This window comes from Oncorhynchus kisutch, linkage group LG13 (assembly GCF_002021735.2).
Source record: "Oncorhynchus kisutch isolate 150728-3 linkage group LG13, Okis_V2, whole genome shotgun sequence".
Classification (NCBI taxonomy): Eukaryota; Metazoa; Chordata; class Actinopteri; order Salmoniformes; family Salmonidae; genus Oncorhynchus; species Oncorhynchus kisutch.
The window spans coordinates 33210907-33229358 of NC_034186.2; the positions used below are offsets into that span (position 1 = coordinate 33210907).

At 43.1% G+C, this 18452-nt stretch overlaps 1 protein-coding gene across 6 annotated transcripts in view; it reads right to left on the reverse strand.

Moving 5' to 3' along the window:
• nfic (nuclear factor I/C) overlaps window positions 1–18452 on the reverse strand; it is a 118395-nt gene that overhangs the window by 80342 nt on the left and 19601 nt on the right. For all 6 annotated transcript variants that reach the window (XM_020499045.2, XM_031786050.1, XM_020499041.2 and 3 more), the window contains exon 2: window positions 4437–4968. In XM_020499045.2, the coding sequence (XP_020354634.1) occupies window positions 4437–4968 (532 nt within the window). The remainder of the gene's footprint in view (window positions 1–4436; window positions 4969–18452) is intronic.

Sequence of the window (18452 nt, forward strand, 5' to 3'; positions counted from 1 at the left end):
TCGGGGCTGTGTGGAGACAGCCTGCCCTGGGATGCTGCTATTGCTGAGCACAGGAGGTTGCTGGCACCTTAATTGGGGAGAACGGACTCGTGGTATTGACTGGAGCGGAATAGTGGGATGGTATCAAACACATTGTTCCTTTGTGTTTGCTGCCATTCCATTTGCTCTGTTCCAGCCATTACTATGAGCTGTCCTCCCCTCAGCAGCCTCCACTGTTGCGGAGTCACACACCACTGGCAAAATTGCCACGGGGGATGGGACATGTCAATAAGTCCCACCCAATAATTTCTTTAAAACCCCCCCAAAAATAGAAATATTATTTTTTATAACCATGAAGCAATGGCTAAATGTGTAGAATTGCAGGGAATTAACTCTAACGGTCAACTTTGGGCACAAAAACGTTCCAACTCCTCCTCTTTCTCAAATTTTCAAACATAAATAGGGTGTGCCTTTGTTGTGTCATACTGGTCATGCACGCCACGATAAAACCTAGCTAGTTCACTAGCTAAGCTAGCTGCGTGTAGTTAGCCAGTAACTCCTCCAGTATGTGTTGACGTCATTTCACAGGATTTGTTTTTGGACAAAAGATGTAGAGCACGGTTTCCCAACTGGCCTGTGGGTGGTTTTATTTGCCTCCCCAAGTCTTCTGAGCAAAAAAAATATACACATATTTTTATTGTTGGACATATATATATATATATTAAATCTTTAAAGAAAGATTTTAAACATTGAGACATGTATTGTCTGGTCAGAGAGTGAATGGGCAAGATTGAAGTGCCTTTGAACGGGGTATGGTAGTAGGTGCCAGGTGCATTGATTTGTGTTAAGAACTGCAACGCTGCCAGGTTTTTCACGCTCAACAGTTTCCCGTGTCTATCAATAATGGTTCACCACCCAAAGGACATCTAGCCAACTTGACACGACTGTGGGAAGCATTGGTGTCAACACGGGCCAGTATCCCTGTGGAATGCTTTCGACATCTTGTAGAGTCCATGCCCCGATGAATTGAGGCTGTTCTATATGCTGACTAGATGGGGCACCCATCTCTCACATGTTGATTTTGTCCATCCACACCAGACAAGATCAGGAAACACAGGTTGAAATATCAAAGCGAACTCTGAACCAACTGTATTCATTTGGGGACAGTTTGAAACACATGAAACATTCATGAACATTTAGCTAGCTAATTGCTGCTAGCTAATTTGTCCTGGGATATAAACTTTGGGTTGTTATTTTACCTGAAATGCACAAGGACCTTTTTTCTGGATCTTTGTAGAATTTTTACCCATTTTGACACAAAATCGTATGTTCTCTACTCCAACAATTCATCCACAGAAAAAAAGGGGAAACCTAGTTAGTTTTTAGTAATCTCTCCTCCTTCAGTCTTCTTCTTCTTCTGTGGACTTTATATAGCGGTTGGCAACCAACTTTGACTGGAGTGTGGACCTCAGTTCATCTTTCAATCACCCATGTGGGTACATGCTCCTAAAAACCAATGAGGAGATGGGACTTGCAGCGCATCAAGAGTCAAAAATAGAACCTGGTTCTATTTTAGTGCCTGGCTACACAGACACTCGTTGACGCGCACAAGCAGCTTAGATAAATTATTGAATAACAAGAATGTGTACATTTATTTTGCAATGCTCACGCACACAACGCAGGCGGTGTGGTCAGCGTCTTAGGAAGGTGTTCTTGATGTTTTAGTGTATGGTCATGACTAGAGGTCGACCGATTATGATTTTTCAACGCCGATACCGATACCGATTATTGGAGGACCGAAAAAGCCGATACCGATTAATCGTCCGATAAAAAATAAACAACGTATTTGTAATAATGACAATTACAACAATACTAAATGAACACTTATTTTAACTTAATGTAATACATCAATAAAATCAATTTAGCCTCATAAATAATGAAACATGTTCAATTTGGTTTAAATAATGCAAAACCAAAGTGTTGGAGAAGAAAGTAAAAGTGCAATATGTGCTTTGTAAGAAAGCTAACGTTTCAGTTCCTTGCTCAGAACATGAGAACATATGAAAGCTGGTGGTTCCTTTTAACATGAGTCTTCAATATTCCCAGGTAAGAAGTTTTAGGTTGTAGTTATTATAAGAATTATAGGACTATTTCCCTCTATACCATTTGTATTTCATTAACCTTTGACTATTGGATGTTCTTATAGGCACTTTAGTATTGCCAGTGTAACAGTATAGCTTCCGTCCCTCTCCTCGCTCCTCCCTGGGCTCGAACCAGCAACACAACGACAACAGCCACCATCGAAGCAGCACTACCCATGCAGAGCAAGGGGAACAACTACTAGAAGGCTCAGAGCGAGTGACGTTTGAAACGCTATTAGCGCGCGTTAAATAGCTACCGTTAAATAGCTATTGAAAATAAGAATGTGTTCTTAACTGACTTGCCTAGTTAAATAAAGGTATAAAATATAAAAATAAAATAAAAATCGGCGCCCAAAAATACCGATTTCCGATTGTTATGAAAACTTGAAATCGGCCCTAATTAATCAACCATTCCGATTAATCGGTCGACCTCTAGTCATGACCATCGGGTCGCGGCTGAATCTAGTTGATGATCCCTGCTGTAGAGATAAGTAAGAAATTGGACTTCTGTAGCCAAATATCTTATTCATCAAAAAAAAAAAATTGAATGACCTGGTATGATGGTACTATACAGTTTAAAGGCGTTATTTGTGTTTTTGCAAAGTCAACCTTTAAAATAACTGTCCAGTGTTTCCAGATTTATATGAAATGTATTACAATATGAGTGAAATAGTTTTCCTTCCAAAAAAAATGTTATTATGTATGTTAAAAATAAGCTTTTCTGTGTTGGAATGGTATAGGCGTACGGCAACAACAGAATGGTGTGGGTGTATACTGGTCATAAAAAAAATTCATGCGAGTAGACTGCATGGCCAGCTCATTCTCCTCAGGAAGGTGACATCATCCTCTATGAGGAAATAGCAAGCATTTGTTAAACGGTCTGTATGCTTTGGCCACAAATATGAGTATAGGATAAGTCAACAACATTATTTAGGTATGAGTTAACAGAATATTATCTGGACAGTTACTTTAAAACTGCAACATTTTCTCTCAGCCTCATGGCAAAATGTGTAGAATAGCATTATAAAACTGGAAATTGTTCTCTGTGCCCCATGGCAAAATGTGTTGAAATGCAGGAAGTTAGCGGTTTTCACGTAATCTTTCAAGAAAAGCATTCAAAGTAATGTCAAACTGTGTAGAATTGCAGGAAATGCATTTTAAATATTACACCACAATTTTGGCCATGCCACACACACACATATATATGCACACATCACCCCCTCACACTCGCTCTCCATCATCATGACACACACACACACACACACAAGACCCTGTATGTCTGCTAGGGTCAACTCACACACGGAGGGGCTGAGGATTTCATCTGCTGTGCTAATTCCCAGCGTTCAGTATTTAAAACAGCAAGACTATTATTTTAACTGCATACGGACGCCAAATTGTTCCCATAATATTTTAAAGCTGTTTTCATTGTAACAGAGGCTTATAGTCGCAGATTATTCCGTTTTTATGATCATTTTATTCGATGACAGGCTGTGCTCCTCCCTGCCACTAAATACGCCTAATAGAACAGCCTATTCGCCTAATAGTGGGCACACAGGCCCATTGTGTGTGTATCCTAATGGTTGTGGGTTATGTGGGGTGGCCTGGCAGGCTGATCGGGACCCACAGCAGGGACCAGGGAAGAGCTGCCCCATCAGAGGATGAGCCAAGTAGCAGTGGATATGCAGAGTGGTCCTGGCTGATGTCTGCTGGCACCAGCCCTGAGAGACAGCACCCCTGCCTGTGCATCAGCTGGCGCCCAGCTTTCCCCGCTAACTACCAGGCTACACCCTTTTTTATTCAACACTGTACATTTTAACACATCTCTGAGGCTGGTGTTCGAAACCCATGCTCATTTAAAATTATTTACACTGTCAGGACTTTTTCTGTCTCTCTCTCTCTCTCGGTAACGCTCAGTCTCTCTCCTTCAAAATAAACCAACTTCTACAGCACAGTGCTGTGGCAGAGTAGAACAGATGTTTAAAAGGTCCCAGAGCACGGTGCTAGGTGTGCTGCTGCAGGATGTGTGCGTTTACAACACCACCCCTGGACAGGGCTTAACATCCACTGAGTCTTCACTATGACACAGTATCTACGTAGACTTCCTCCTACAGCACTGACATGTCACTGACACTTACTTCCTACCTATAGTCTGTTCCTAGTAAAACACATAGGCGTCATAATTCTAATCATTATTTGCCGTTACTGTACGGGGAGGAAATATATATTCTAAATGGTCAACAGTTGACTGACTTCTGATAAAGACTATAAAGAGGGAGAATGCGTGTGTGTGTGTGTTTGTGAGTGCAGTACACGTACCTCTCTCCTGTACGAAGTAGGCCAGGTAGAGGTCCAGCTCCTTGACCGAGACGCTGATGTGGTGTGGCTGGACACAGAGGATGGGGTTGTTGCATGGCCCAGCCTTGACCAGGCGCTCTCCGTCCGTGCTCTCCAGCGGGATGCCCTTGAACAGGATGACCATGACCAGGTCCAGCCTCCACACCTTGTCGGCCTGACGCAGGCAGTCGATCCTCCTCATCTTGCCCTTCTGGTCAGGGTTAGAGAGGACGCAGCAGGGGGTCTTCTTCCCTGTGATAGACAGCACAAAGTCCTCGCGGCACTCGGGCCGGATGTCCTTGCGGAGTTTGGCCAGCAGCCGCGACGCCCACTTCTGCTTGACCTCGGGCTTCTCTCCCAGCAGCTCGTCCTTCACTGCACGCTCTTCCTCCTTGGTCATCCTCTTCTCGTGCTTCTTGAAGTACTTGCGTTTGCGCGCCTGCAGGTTGAACCAGGTGTAGGCGAAGGCACGCACGTGCGGCAGTAGGGCCTCGATGAACGGATGAAACTCATCCTGGAGAAAGAGACAAGGGAAGAAGGGGTCAGTACTACAGTAGCAGAAAAGACCACGCTGTATGAACCGTAACCGTTAACAGCATCTATAGTATGTGTGTATGGAACAAATGACTGTAAATAAAATAACAAGTTTAACCATAGTTGTTCTTTGTCTCCATGCTCAGTAAAACACCACCACCAACAGTAATCATTTATTCAATTATGCTTTGTTGATTGTTTTCCTTCTTTGTGGTCCGATTTTCAACATCCAAAATGTACATCTGTGTGCCTTTGGGGCACATCACACGCCAGTTGCTTTGCTGTTTAGAACACAACCGTTCAGCAATGTCCTCTTGGTATCTCTAATTACTTCCATATTTCCACAGAGCAAAAAGCCCATATACACCAGCCTGCCCACACCTAGTAATTCCAGGGTTTTTCTTTATTTTGACTATTTTCTACATTGTAGAATAATAGTGAAGATATCAAAACTATTAACTAACACATATGGAATAATAGTGAAGATATCAAAACTATTAACTAACACATATGGAATAATAGTGAAGATATCAAAACTATTAACTAACACATATGGAATAATAGTGAAGATATCAAAACTATTAACTAACACATATGGAATAATAGTGAAGATATCAAAACTATTAACTAACACATATGGAATAATAGTGAAGATATCAAAACTATTAACTAACACATATGGAATCATGTAGTAACCAAAAAAAAAAAAACGTTTTAAACAAATCTAAATCACTTTAAGATTTTAGATTCTTCAAAGTAGATCAGTCAATCCGGGAAAATCTCAAGAACTTTGAACGTATCTTCAAGTGCAGTCGCATAAACCATCAAGCGCAATGATGAAGCTGGCTCTTATGAGGACCGCCACAGGAAATGAAGACCCAGAGTTACTTCTGCTGCAGGGGATGAGTTCATTAGAGTTACCAGCCTCAGAAATTGCAGCCCAAATAAATGCTTCACAGAGTTCAAGTAACAGACACATCTCAACATCATCTGTTCAGAGGAGAAATTATATATATATTTTGATTTGTTCAACACTTTTTTGGTTACTACATGATTCCATGTTATATCATAGTTGTGATGTCTTCACTATTATTCTACAATGTAGGAAATAGTTCAAATAAAGAAAAAACCTGGAATGAGTAAGTGTCTAAACTTTTGAGTGGTACTGTTTAATATGCATATATGGTAGTAAATATAGGCACGGTGCCTGCGTGTATGTGTTTGTACTTATGCAGGTTGAGCCAAACAATGTATTTGTTTGTGAGCACATAGTTGTTTGTGAGCACATAATAGGCTATAAATGCATGCATATGTATGTGTTTGTACTCGCACATGGAGGCCAATGACTTTTGAGTGACTGCGTGCAAAGAGACCATCCATCCAAATATAATTAAATGAAACTTGCACATATAAGCAGAGTTAAAGATGTATTGCGAGTATAGTGTTCAAATTGGTACAAGTCATTTGCCCTGCTGCCCTTTTGGCTTAGTATGTTTGTCCTCGTGTCTAAGAGGTTTAACCCTTTGTGGAATACAAATGTCACAATATCAACTATCCAGTGATCATCATCTCTTTCATAAAACTGTACAATTCCAAATAGGACATTCTAGAATCTCTTTCCTCAAAGGGTTAATATGTTGATTAATGGAGTCTCTACGGGCTGCTTGGTGTCCACACACAGAGGTTGGAGCAGCGTGTGAAGGTGCTTCAGAGAGCCAATACAGGCCCTAGAAGCCGGCCCAGGGAGTGTAATTGGACATGACTGTGGCACTCTGCAGATCTCATGCAATAAACAGTCTGCAGTACTGCTCTCAGCAGCACAACATTTTAAATGCTTCCAGCTGTCTCAACCATGGCTGCCTGCTCCAAGCAGACGACATCGGGTTCAGATAAATCTTTTAAAAACCCATCCCTCCCACACTGATGTTTCATTTCATCTGGGATGGCCAGTGTATTCTTTCCTTTGTTCTTGAAAAGCAACACTGCTGTTTTTATTAAATAAAATATGCATCATGTATGATAAGGTTTCTGTATGATAAGGTTTATGCTTTTTATTTTTTTACTTTATTCGCAATATAACATCTGTGGTGACATCCTTCATTCAAGGTTTATTCAGTATTGTATCATTGTATTCCGATTCGGGACAGTTGTAAAAACCAGCAGTGACTCCACTGAGAAGAGGAAGCCAGACTTATACCTTCTATTCTAAACAGTAACAGCAGGGCAAATTGTGTTCTCATGTCCGCTTATGTCAACTTTATATCTGAACAGGGTTCAAAGAAACCAGTCAGCTGTAATTCCGGGGTTCAGAGTCCCTTGTCTTGGCTTGTTGAATGCACAGCACACATACACACATCTACAATCAGGGGCGGAAGAGGGATCATGGAGAAGTGATAGAGTTACGGTGTAAATGTTCCAAAGCTAACAAAGAGAAACTCTCCTGATAGAAACCAGAGGCCTGGAAACAAGACAGACAATCTGATGAGGGCTTTATGATTTTCCAAAAAGAGAAGGCAATTCAACACTGCCACGGGTACAACAATCTCTCAGGACATCTATATAACATCGACATAACGTTTGGGTTCTGAACTGAACATTTAAAGTAGAGCTGCATCTCTCCTGTCAAAATGAAGAGAAGTTAGCTTCCATTTCAGGCATTCATAAATCATGTGTTTTAGCCAAATGATAACACCACAAAACGTTTACGGGGGAAAGCCTGAAGATACTGTATTAGTTGGAGGCCGAGGCCAAATCCATTTTCAAGGTGTGCTATACTTCTCAATTGGGGGGTTATTTAACAGTCTGGCCAAGCCATACAAGACTCGCAACCATGGATGTTCCCCTCCCTGGCCCATGTAGAGTTGCTCTCATTAAACACATTGAGCTGGAATCTCCACCAACCACTCCTGGGGCAAAAGTAAACACTAATTAGGATTTCACGGCGGTTAGTTCATATTTTTGAAATATTTCCATGCTGTTTAGAGTGAACTCCAAACATGTTAACTGGAGTTCAAGGGGTGCATTTCTGATCTTTAGGGTAGGTCGCTCTTTTCCACTCATCCCTGCCTCCACTTTCATGATGTTCTTATGTTTTCTTAGCTCTTTCCATCCACATACCCCCTAGCTAGCCTCCATCTGTGCAAACCAGGCTTTTACAGGCCCCTAATGGTAGTCTCTAGCCACACAAACCTGTCCCTCTTTCACCTGTGCTCCAGCGTCTCTTCAGCCCAATCCCACCCCAATACACAGGTGAATAGAGGTCTGAGACCAAACAGACGCCTTCATTTAAATGTACCCATTAACCTAGCTGCAAAACAAGTGCTGCCTTATGGCGTGTTTACTACAGTAACACGAGGATGAAAAAGCTGCGGAGAGGGAAGGAGTTGAGAAGCAGGCCCTCGCTCTCCTCTTGCCTTTCCATATTAGGCCTGGACCTGCTCCAATGGAATGCTCTGCTTTTCCTACAATCAAAATCAAAGGGTTGCCTCGACTTCAGATCTGTTTACACTCTGACGATGAGAATGTTATTGATAAACAGAAGTGATGAATGAGTTCCCTATTGCAAACAGACTGCAGATCTTTGATCAGAGCCTGGGTCTGACGGCAGCTCAGCGCAGAGGCCTGCTGAGAGATCCGCTCTGTGCACCTAGCTCAGTCCGGCCACTCAATGGTATCCCTTACCAAAAAAACACTTGGTTTTCGGACACGTGTGAACAAATCACTTCCGAAAAATTCCACGTGAATGTCTACTTATTTTATGTCTATTATATACTATATACTATACTATACTATTATACACTTTTATACACTTTTCACGTGACATTTATTTTTCCCATGTTTATTTTTGACCACTTCCAGCTACATCTGGTCTCCCATCCAGGGACAGACCAGGACCAACCCTGCTTAGTTTCATAGGCAAGCCAGCAGTGGGAAGCAGGGTGGTACGTCGCTGGAATGAACCTGACAAAACTTGCAACTGCAAAAAAAGGCATCCAAAACAAAGGCCAGTGTAACATAATATTTATTTCACTGAAAACAATTTCTGGGCATCCATTTACAATTAATTTCTTCTCTCATTTTGAAACGATTTCCTTGTAATATTTAGTTTTGCAATCAATACTTTTGGGTTTGTGTTTTGCTTTCAATACCATTATTTTTGTTTGCAATAATGAGAATTTTGTTCTCGACTTCTGAAGTTTGCTTGATATTAATGGCGCAAAAGTAACTCCCTCACTAGAGGATCGCACCATATTATAACACTATTACTCTTTTAAAAGGTGTTTAAAGGGGCAATCCTTGATTAAAACATCAACAAAGTGACCTCCCCGCCACAGTTTCAGTAAAAAGCTGAGGGATGGGGCTTGAGAAATGCAACCACAAAAAAACATAATTAAATTGATGCCAGCACTCAACCACTATCAAATCCATAGACTAAGCTATGGATGCAAGGACTGACTAACCACGATATCAAAATTATAGTTTTAACTATGTTTTTAGGATATACAGTTGTTGTTTACGCTTTGTTTACAAACATTGGAGAAAACAAGCTAATACTTGGAGTTATGATGGGGTACGACAATTCAACCTGGTTTCAGAGAATTTCGTATTATTCTGTATGAATGAATTACACTTTATTTTTGTGTCAAATCTCCAGTTGGCAACCCATCCCTTATGCTATTAATTGACACACCAACAAATATTACAATAATTAACTGTGATAATTAATTGATCATTCTACTTCCGGTGTTCTTTGCAGTTCGCATTGCATAAAGAGTGAAACATTATTTGATCAAAATAATGTATTCTGAAATTATTCAGACCCTTTCACTTTTTCCACATTTTGTTACGTTACAGCCTTCTTCTAAAATTGATTAAAGCGTTTTATCCCCCTCATCAATCTATACACAATACATTGTAATGACAAAGCAAAAACAGATTTTTTGAAATGTTTGCACAAATGTACATAAAAAATTTAAATATCACATTCACATAAGTATTCAGACCCTTTACTCAGAACATTGTTGAAATAGCTTTGGCAGTGATTACAGCCTCGAGTCTTCTTGGATATGATGCTACAAGCTTGGCATAACTGCACAGCTATTTTCAGGTCTCTACAGGTTTGTTAGATCGGGTTCAAATCCAGACTCTGGCTGGGCCACTCAAGGACATTCAGAGACATGTCCCGAAGCCACTCCTGCATTGTCTTGGCTGTGTGCTTAGGGTCATTGTCCTGTTGGAAGGTGAACCTTCACCCCAGTCTGAGGTCCTGAGTGCTCTGGAGCAGGTTTTCATCAAGGATCTCTCTGTACTTTGCTCTATTTATATTTGCCTCGATCCTGACTAGTCTCCCAGTCCCTGTCGCTGAAAAACATCCCCACAGCATGATGCTTCCACCACCATGCTTTACCGTAAGGACGCTGCCAGGTTTCCTCAAGACATGACGCTTGGCACTCAGGCCAAAGAGTACAATCTTGGTTTCGTCAGACCAGAGTATCTTGTGTCTCATGGTCTGAGAGTTCTTTAGGTGCCTTTTGGCAAACTCCAAGCGGCCTGTCATGTGACTTTTACTGAGGAGTGGCATCCGTCTTGCCACTACCATAAAGGCCTGATTGTTGGAGTGTTGCAGAGATGGCTGTCCTTCTGTAAGGTTCTACCATCTCCACAGAAGAACGCTGGAGCTCTGTCAGAGTGACCATCGGGTTCTTGGTCACCTCCCTGACCAAGGCCCTTTTCCCCGATTGCTCAGTTTGGCCAGGCGGCCAGCTCTAGGAAGAGTCTTGGTGGTTCCAAACTTCTTCCATTTAAGAATGATGGAGGCCACTGTGTTCTTGGGGACCTTCAATGCTGCAGTAATGTTTTGGTACCCTTCCCTTGATCTGTGTCTCGACACAATCCTGTCTCGGCGCTCTACGGACAATTCTATCAAACTTATGCCTTGGTTCTTGCTCTCACATGCACTGTCAACTGTGGGACCTTATATAGACAGGTGTGTGCCTTTCCAAATCATGTCCAATCAAATGAATTTACAGGTGGACTCCAATCAAGTTGTAGAAACATCTCAAGGATGATCAATGGAAACAGGATGCACCAGAGCTCAATTTCGAGTCTCATGGCAAAGGGTCTGAATACTTACAGTTGAAGTCGGAAGTTTAAATACACCTTAGCCAAATACATTTAAACTCCGTTTTTCACAATTCCTGACATTTAATCAGAGTAAAACTTCCCTGTCTTAGGTCAGTTAGGATCACCACTTTATTTTAAGAATGTGAAATGTCAGAATAATAGCAGAGAGAATTATTTATTTCAGCTTTAATTTCTTTCATCACATTCCCAGTGGGTCAGAGGTTTACATACACTCAATTAGTATTTGGTAGCATTGCCTTTAAATTGTTTAACTTGGGTCAAACGTTTCGGGTAGCCTTCCACAAGCTTCCCACATTGAGTTGGGTGAATTTCAGCCCATTCCTGCTGACAGACCTGGTGTAACTGAGTCAGGTTTGTAGGTCTTTTCTATAGGATTGAGGTCAGGGCTTTGTGATGGCCACTCCAATACCTTGACTTTGTGGTCCTTAAGCCATTTTTACACAACTTTGGAAGTATGCTTGGGGTCATTGTCCATTTGGAAGATCCATTTGGGACCAAGCTTTAACTTCCTGACTGATGTCTAGAGATGTTGCTTCAATATATCTACATAATTTTCCTTCCTAATGATGCCATGTATTTTGTGAAGTGCACCAGTCCTTCCTGCAGCAAAGCACCCCCACAACATGATGCTTCACGGTTGGGATGGTGGAAGGCATATATTCAGCCTAGGTATAATTTACATGACATTATTAGTGAGTCTTATGGTTGTGGAAGGCCTATATTCCGCACAGGTTTAATTGCACAAGCTCTGAATTCATTATATTATTGCTGACTGTTTTAAATCCAGTGTATTTGACCTTTAATTGTACAATGTTTATTTAGAGAAAACATTATTTTTTTAAATCAAGATATACATTATGAATCGGCCATAAGTTAGAAAAAAATTGAGACATGGGTTTTAGGCCATTTTTTTTTTTAAAGGGATATACTGGTGGCTACTGGAGTCAGACTGGCCAGAAATAACTTTAGTCTAGGGCCCTGCACACAGAGAGGAAAGACATGGCCTTAACAGCTGTATTTATGCAGTAATTTAATAATTTTGTTGCAGAGCCCAGGGAGATGTGCTTTTATTCCTGCTCGTTGCTCGGATACCATTCTTTATTTTGTCTTAAACAGAAAATGTAATTTATTTATTTCTTATTTTATTTGCCAATCTTTTTTTCAAGGAGAGAGGAATTGGGAGGGGTTTGGGGGTTGGTCTTTCTAGCGGATGAGAGAATGGTGGAGTTGTGGTCAGATGCACGTGCCCCGACCCAAGCATACACAGTGAGGAGAAAAAGTGTTCTTACAGTTAATGAAATACATCTAAGCGGTGGCACTTCCAAATGACTTCTACAGAATCTATCAACTCTGCCATCAGGAAGGTTGGTATAGCCTTATTCTATTTTGCATTGTGAATATTGTAGGTACGGTATTATGACATCAACTTAAACTGAAGAGATTTTTTTCCTTCATATTCTCTTTATCCAGGCAAGTGCGGTGGAGAAGTTATTAAGCTCTGAATTTATGCTTTTCTAAGCTTTCATGACAATAATCCCTCCCTCCCCACACCATCCTGAACTGTAGCTGCACCAATCACCAGAGGCTCTGGATTCAAATTGAACAAAATCTCTCTCCTTCCCTCCCTCTGCCCATCCCTCCCCCTTTCTCTCTCTCATTTCAATGTGAATGGTAGTAGAATACTAAAACAGCTGATTGCCAACAATCTGAAAAATGCTCTCTGCTAGTACCAAAAAGGCCTTCCAACCACACTTCCGGCCAACTCCACCTACAAAGAGGCACAATACTGCAGAGAAGGGAACCAGATTTAGAAAGAAAGCAACGAGGGTGTGACTGGCTAGACACTGACCATTCATGAAAGTGTCTGCAATGTCTGTCTCCTCCAGACCATAAACTCAATTCCACTAGTTTCAGAGGCATTCCTTATTATGATGTTAAATGATATTGTTCCCCTCAAGAACAAACCAACAATAATAACCCCAAGAGTGCACCACTCTCACACTTCTCTATTACAGGAATGTGCCTGTGTGATTCTGAATGTCAATAACGGTTGGCTCCATTACTGACTAATAACAGAGCTAGTTAGGGAAAGTGTGTTGGCGTGTTTCCAGCAGGGCCTTGGAAGGCAGGGCTGTGCATGTTAAGTGGGTCAAAGGGGATATGTAGTTGACTTCCAGCAGTGAGTCATCCTGCCTCGTCGCTGCACAATTGCTGAGTCAGCCCTCAGCCAAGCACAATGACAATAGTGAGGCGGGGGGACACTCAAACAGAGGCAGCAAGCTACAGAGGGAAGACTCACTGCAATATTTAGGTTAGCTCCTTGTGCCAGCTCTGTCGATCTCCCTCGTGGAGGCTTCAACTTTGTGAGGGTCTGACAACTATGGAGGTGCTACGTCAACTGAAAGGAAACCCCCTGACCTTTGAAATGACGATTTAACAAACTGTGTTTTGTGATGTGTCGGTAAGAGTTTCGCCACATTCACATCTTAACACGACACAGTTCAATACTGGGAAAAACCCATCTGCAATTTCCTCTTCAAAGTTGTTTATTAGTGTTGATGAACAGATCACCCAACAGTTAATGTTCATTCTCTCCTACAAGGGATTGATACAAAGGGCCATTGTCCATGGCACTTCGTCTTCTTAGAAAAGACTGAAGTCTGAAGCTGAATGAGAAAACAACATTAAATCAGTCTTAGAGTGAGTAGTGAGGGTGCATCATTCTCTGCTATGAATTGTAAAGAAGTGGCAAATAAACAATTAACTCCACTGCACGCCATTAACAATAAGTTGCTTTATGTTGACGGATCTATTTCCTGCCTCTGCTTTGGGTTCAAGCAGAACAAGCAGTTGTGCGTCTCAGCTGCTTTGAGGCGGCCTTATGTCACAGATAACGGAGCCACAGGGGGCATCTGTGTGCCTTCAACACATCCCAAGAGAGCCCCTAACGTGGGAAAAGAGACTGCAAGTAATGACCATGCATTTCTCTGTGTATATAGGATGGTTGAACATGTGGGAGTCTGGCTCTCTAGGCTTGGCAAAGGACTGTTCAGTAACAGACATCCTGGGAGAGTAACTGATAATGTCGTCTTGCATCAACATCAAAGAAAGTCCTTTCAATGTTAAAAAGCATCATTTAGGAGCGTGGGAGTGATGGGGGTAGGTTTTCTAATTGCAAGAAATAACAAGATTCCTGAACCGTTCAAGAAATCACAGCAACAGGAAAAGGAGGACCGAGCAGTGGTGCAGGTTGAGAGCTTCAAGTTCCTTGGTGTCCACATCACTAACAAACTATCATGGTCCAAACACACCAAGACAGACAGGAAGAGGGCACGACAAAGCCTATTCCCCCTCAGGAGACTGAAAAGATCCTTAAAAAGTTCTACAGCTGCACCGTCGAGAGCATCAGACTGGTTGCATCACTGCCTGGTATGGCAACCGCTCAGCCTCCGACCGCAAGGTGCTACAGAGGGTAGTGCGTACGGCCCAGTACATCAATGGGGCCAAGCTTCCTGCCATCCAGGACCTTTTTACCAGGCAGTGTCAGAGGAAGGCCCTAAAAATGGTCAAAGACTCCAGCCACCCTAGTCACAGACTGTTCTCTCTGCTACCGCACGGTAAGCGGTTCCTGAGCGTCAAGTCTAGGTCCAAAAGACTTCTTAACAGCTTCTACCCCCAAGACATAAGACTCCTGAACAGCAAATCTAAAGGCTACCCAAACTAGAGGTACCGATTAATCGGCATGGCCGATTAATTAGGGACGATTTCAGTCATCAGCATTTTTGGACGCCGATTACATTGCTCTCCACGAGGAACCTGCGTGGCAGGCTGACCACCTGTTACGCGAGTGCATTAATGAGCCAAGATAAGTTGTTAGCTAGCATTAAACTTATCTTATAAAAAACAATCAATCTTTAACATAATCACTAGTTAACTACACATGGTTGATGGTATTACTAGTTTAACTAGCTTGTCCTGCATTGCAAATAATCAATGCGGTGCCTGTTAATTTATCATCGAATTACAGACTACTTTGCCAAACGGGTGATGATTTAACAAGCGCATTCGTGTAAAAAGCACTGTCGTTGCACCAATGTACCTAACCATAAACATCAATGCCTTTCTTAAAATCAATACACAAGTATATTTTTTTAAACCTGCATATTTAGTTAAAATAAATGTATGTATGCAGGCAATATTAACTAGGGAAATTGTGTCACTTCTTTTGCATTCTGTGCAAGCAGAGTCAAGGTATATGCAGTAGTTTGGGCCGCCTGGCTCATTGCAAACTGTGTGAAGACCATTTCTTCCTAACAAAGACCGTAATTAATTTGCCATTATGACATAACATTGAAGGTTGTGCAATGTAACAGCAATATTTAGACTTAGGAATGCCACCCGTTCGATAAAATACGGAACGGTTCCGTATTTCACTGAAAGAATAAACGTTTTGTTTTCAAAATGATAGTTTCCGGATTTAACCATACATAAGTTTCAGATCCATGGATGACTGGAGCAACCCATGTCATGACGAAAGATTCAAAAAGAACAAATCTAGATTCATAATGACACAGTTTAAAGCGACGATACAGACATATCTCTCCTCCTCCGTCAGTGTCAGAATGATGAACTCAAGGTGAAACCCCTGATAAGCTTACTTTCCTGTAAATACAATATTACATTTTTTTTCAGTCTGTGTCTCACTTCAAAGAACTTACTTTTAATCTGTCCTCTCCAACCCTCTCCTGGCTTGCTCATACTGAGAAAGAGAGAGAGGTGAGCAGGGTAGGAATTGCCTGGTTTGCACCCATGCTGACAGGCTGACTGAAGACAGAAAGTTCTGCGAGCAGGTTGAGGCGCCGACACTGCAGACTTCAGCTGAGACCACCACCACGGTTAAGTTGTTAGGCCGCCAGCGTGGGAACAAGACAAATGCTTCAGCCTAACATTGAAACTGACAACCCTGCCAGCCCGGTTCTGATCGCAGGTGTGCTAGTAGGGCTCTTTGAAACAAAGACAGGCAGTCATACATTAGCTACATTGATTGGTGCAGCATAACAGAAAATGACACAGGGGAGTCACGTCTCAAAATCAATAGTGTTTCAACACGTTCTGCTTTCCCTCTCCCCAGCTCTCTCTTTCTCCCTCTCACTCTCTCTTTCCCAGCTCCCTCTCTCTCTTTCCCAGCTCCTTCTCTCTCTTTCCCAGCTCCTTCTCTCTTTCCAAGCTCCTTCTCTCTCTCTCCCCAGCTCTCTCTTTCTCCCTCTCACTCTCTCTTTCCCAGCTCCTTCTCTCTCTTTCCCAGCTCCTTCTCTCTCTCTCCCAGCTCCTTCTCTCTCTTTCCCAGCTCCTTCTCTCTCTTTCCAAGCTCCCTCTCACTCTCTCTCTCCCAGCTCCCTCTCACTCTCTCTCTCCCAGCTCCTTCTCTCACTTTCCAAGCTCCCTCTCACTCTCTCTCCCAGCTCCCTCTCACTCTCTCTCCCAGCTCCTTCTCTCTCTTTCCCAGCTCCTTCTCTCTCTTTCCCAGCTCCCTCTCTCTCCAGTTCTCTCCCTCTCCCCAGCTCTCTCTTTCTCCCTCTCACTCTCTCTCTCCCAGCTCCCTCTCACTCTCTCTCTCCCAGCTCCTTCTCTCTCTCTCCCAGCTCCTTCTCTCTCTTTCCCAGCTCCTTCTCTCTCTTTCCCAGCTCCCTCTCTCTCCAGTTCTCTCCCTCTCCCCAGCTCTCTCTTTCTCCCTCTCACTCTCTCTCTCCCAGCTCCCTCTCTCTCTCCCAGCTCCTTCTCTCTCTTTCCCAGCTCCCTCTCTCTCCAGTTCTCTCCCTCTCTCCCAGCGCTCTCTCTCCCAGCACTCCCTCTCTCTTTCCCAGCTCCTTCTCTCCCTTTCCCAGCTCCCTCTCTCTCTTTCCCAGCTCTCCCTCTCTCTTTCCCAGCTCTCCCTCTCTCTTTCCCAGCTCTCCCTCTCTTTCCCAGCTCCTTCTCTCCCTTTCCCAGCTCCCTCTCTCCCTTTCCCAGCTCCCTCTCTCGCTTTCCCAGCTCTCCCTCTCTCTTTCCCAGCTCCTTCTCTCCCTTTCCCAGCTCCTTCTCTCCCTCTCCCTCTTTCCTGTCTCCCTCTCAGCTCTCTGTCTCTCTCTCTCAGCTCTGTCTCTCTCTCTCAGCTCTCTGTCTCTCTCTCTCTCAGCTCTCTGTCTCTCTCTCTCTCTCGCTGACAGACAGTGTGTTTATCTTGGTTCATTGTCTAGGCTACAGAGTAGACTATATATACTACAAACTATGACTACAAAGACAATATATGATCAATGATCCATTTGTTGTTCATTAAATTGGATCATAGATTAATGATTTTGTGTCGCCACATGGCTCAGAACAGCATAATTGGTCAGGTGTCCTCAGTCATGCATTGCTGAATCTCACAGCAGAGCAAAAAGTTTGAGCTCTGACCTTGTTAAGCACAAAACAATGGGCCTTCGATTTATAGGATCAAAATGCCCAAGCCCCCTTGACCTTGAGAATATGTGCCGTCTGATAGACTCCCATAGCCTCCTATTGACTCTACAGTCCCAGGCCTGAGAGACCCTGACCTCCACACTAAGCTCTGCTTCAGCCCCAACTCAATGGCCAGGTCAGACAGGGCATGACCTCGGGACTAAAACGATTTGAGGCCATGCACACTGACATTGAGAGAGCATCGCCAGGGGCCACTCCACATTATGACACGGCTGACGTGAATAACTTTCAAGTTTTATTATGGTATGTACGGGATACACATGGTATACAGTACACCATCCAACTAAATACACACAGTGGTGTGGGGGCTGTGCTTTGGCAAAGTGGGTGGGGTTATATCCTTCCTGTTTGGCCCTGTCCGGGGGTGTCCTCGGATGGGGCCACAGTGTCTCCTGACCCCTCCTGTCTCAGCCTCCAGTATTTATGCTGCAGTAGTTTATGTGTCGGGGGGCTGGGGTCAGTTTGTTATATCTGGAGTACTTCTCCTGTCCTATTCGGTGTCCTGTGTGAATCTAAGTGTGCGTTCTCTAATTCTCTCCTTCTCTCTTTCTTTCTCTCTCTCGGAGGACCTGAGCCCTAGGACCATGCCCCAGGACTACCTGACATGATGACTCCTTGCTGTCCCCAGTCCACCTGGCCATGCTGCTGTTCCAGTTTCAACTGACCTGAGCCCTAGGACCATGCCCCAGGACTACCTGACATGATGACTCCTTGCTGTCCCCAGTCTACCTGGCCATGCTGCTGCTCCAGTTTCAACTTCCACCTGACTGTGCTGCTGCTCTAGTTTCAACTGTTCTGCCTTATTATTATTCGACCATG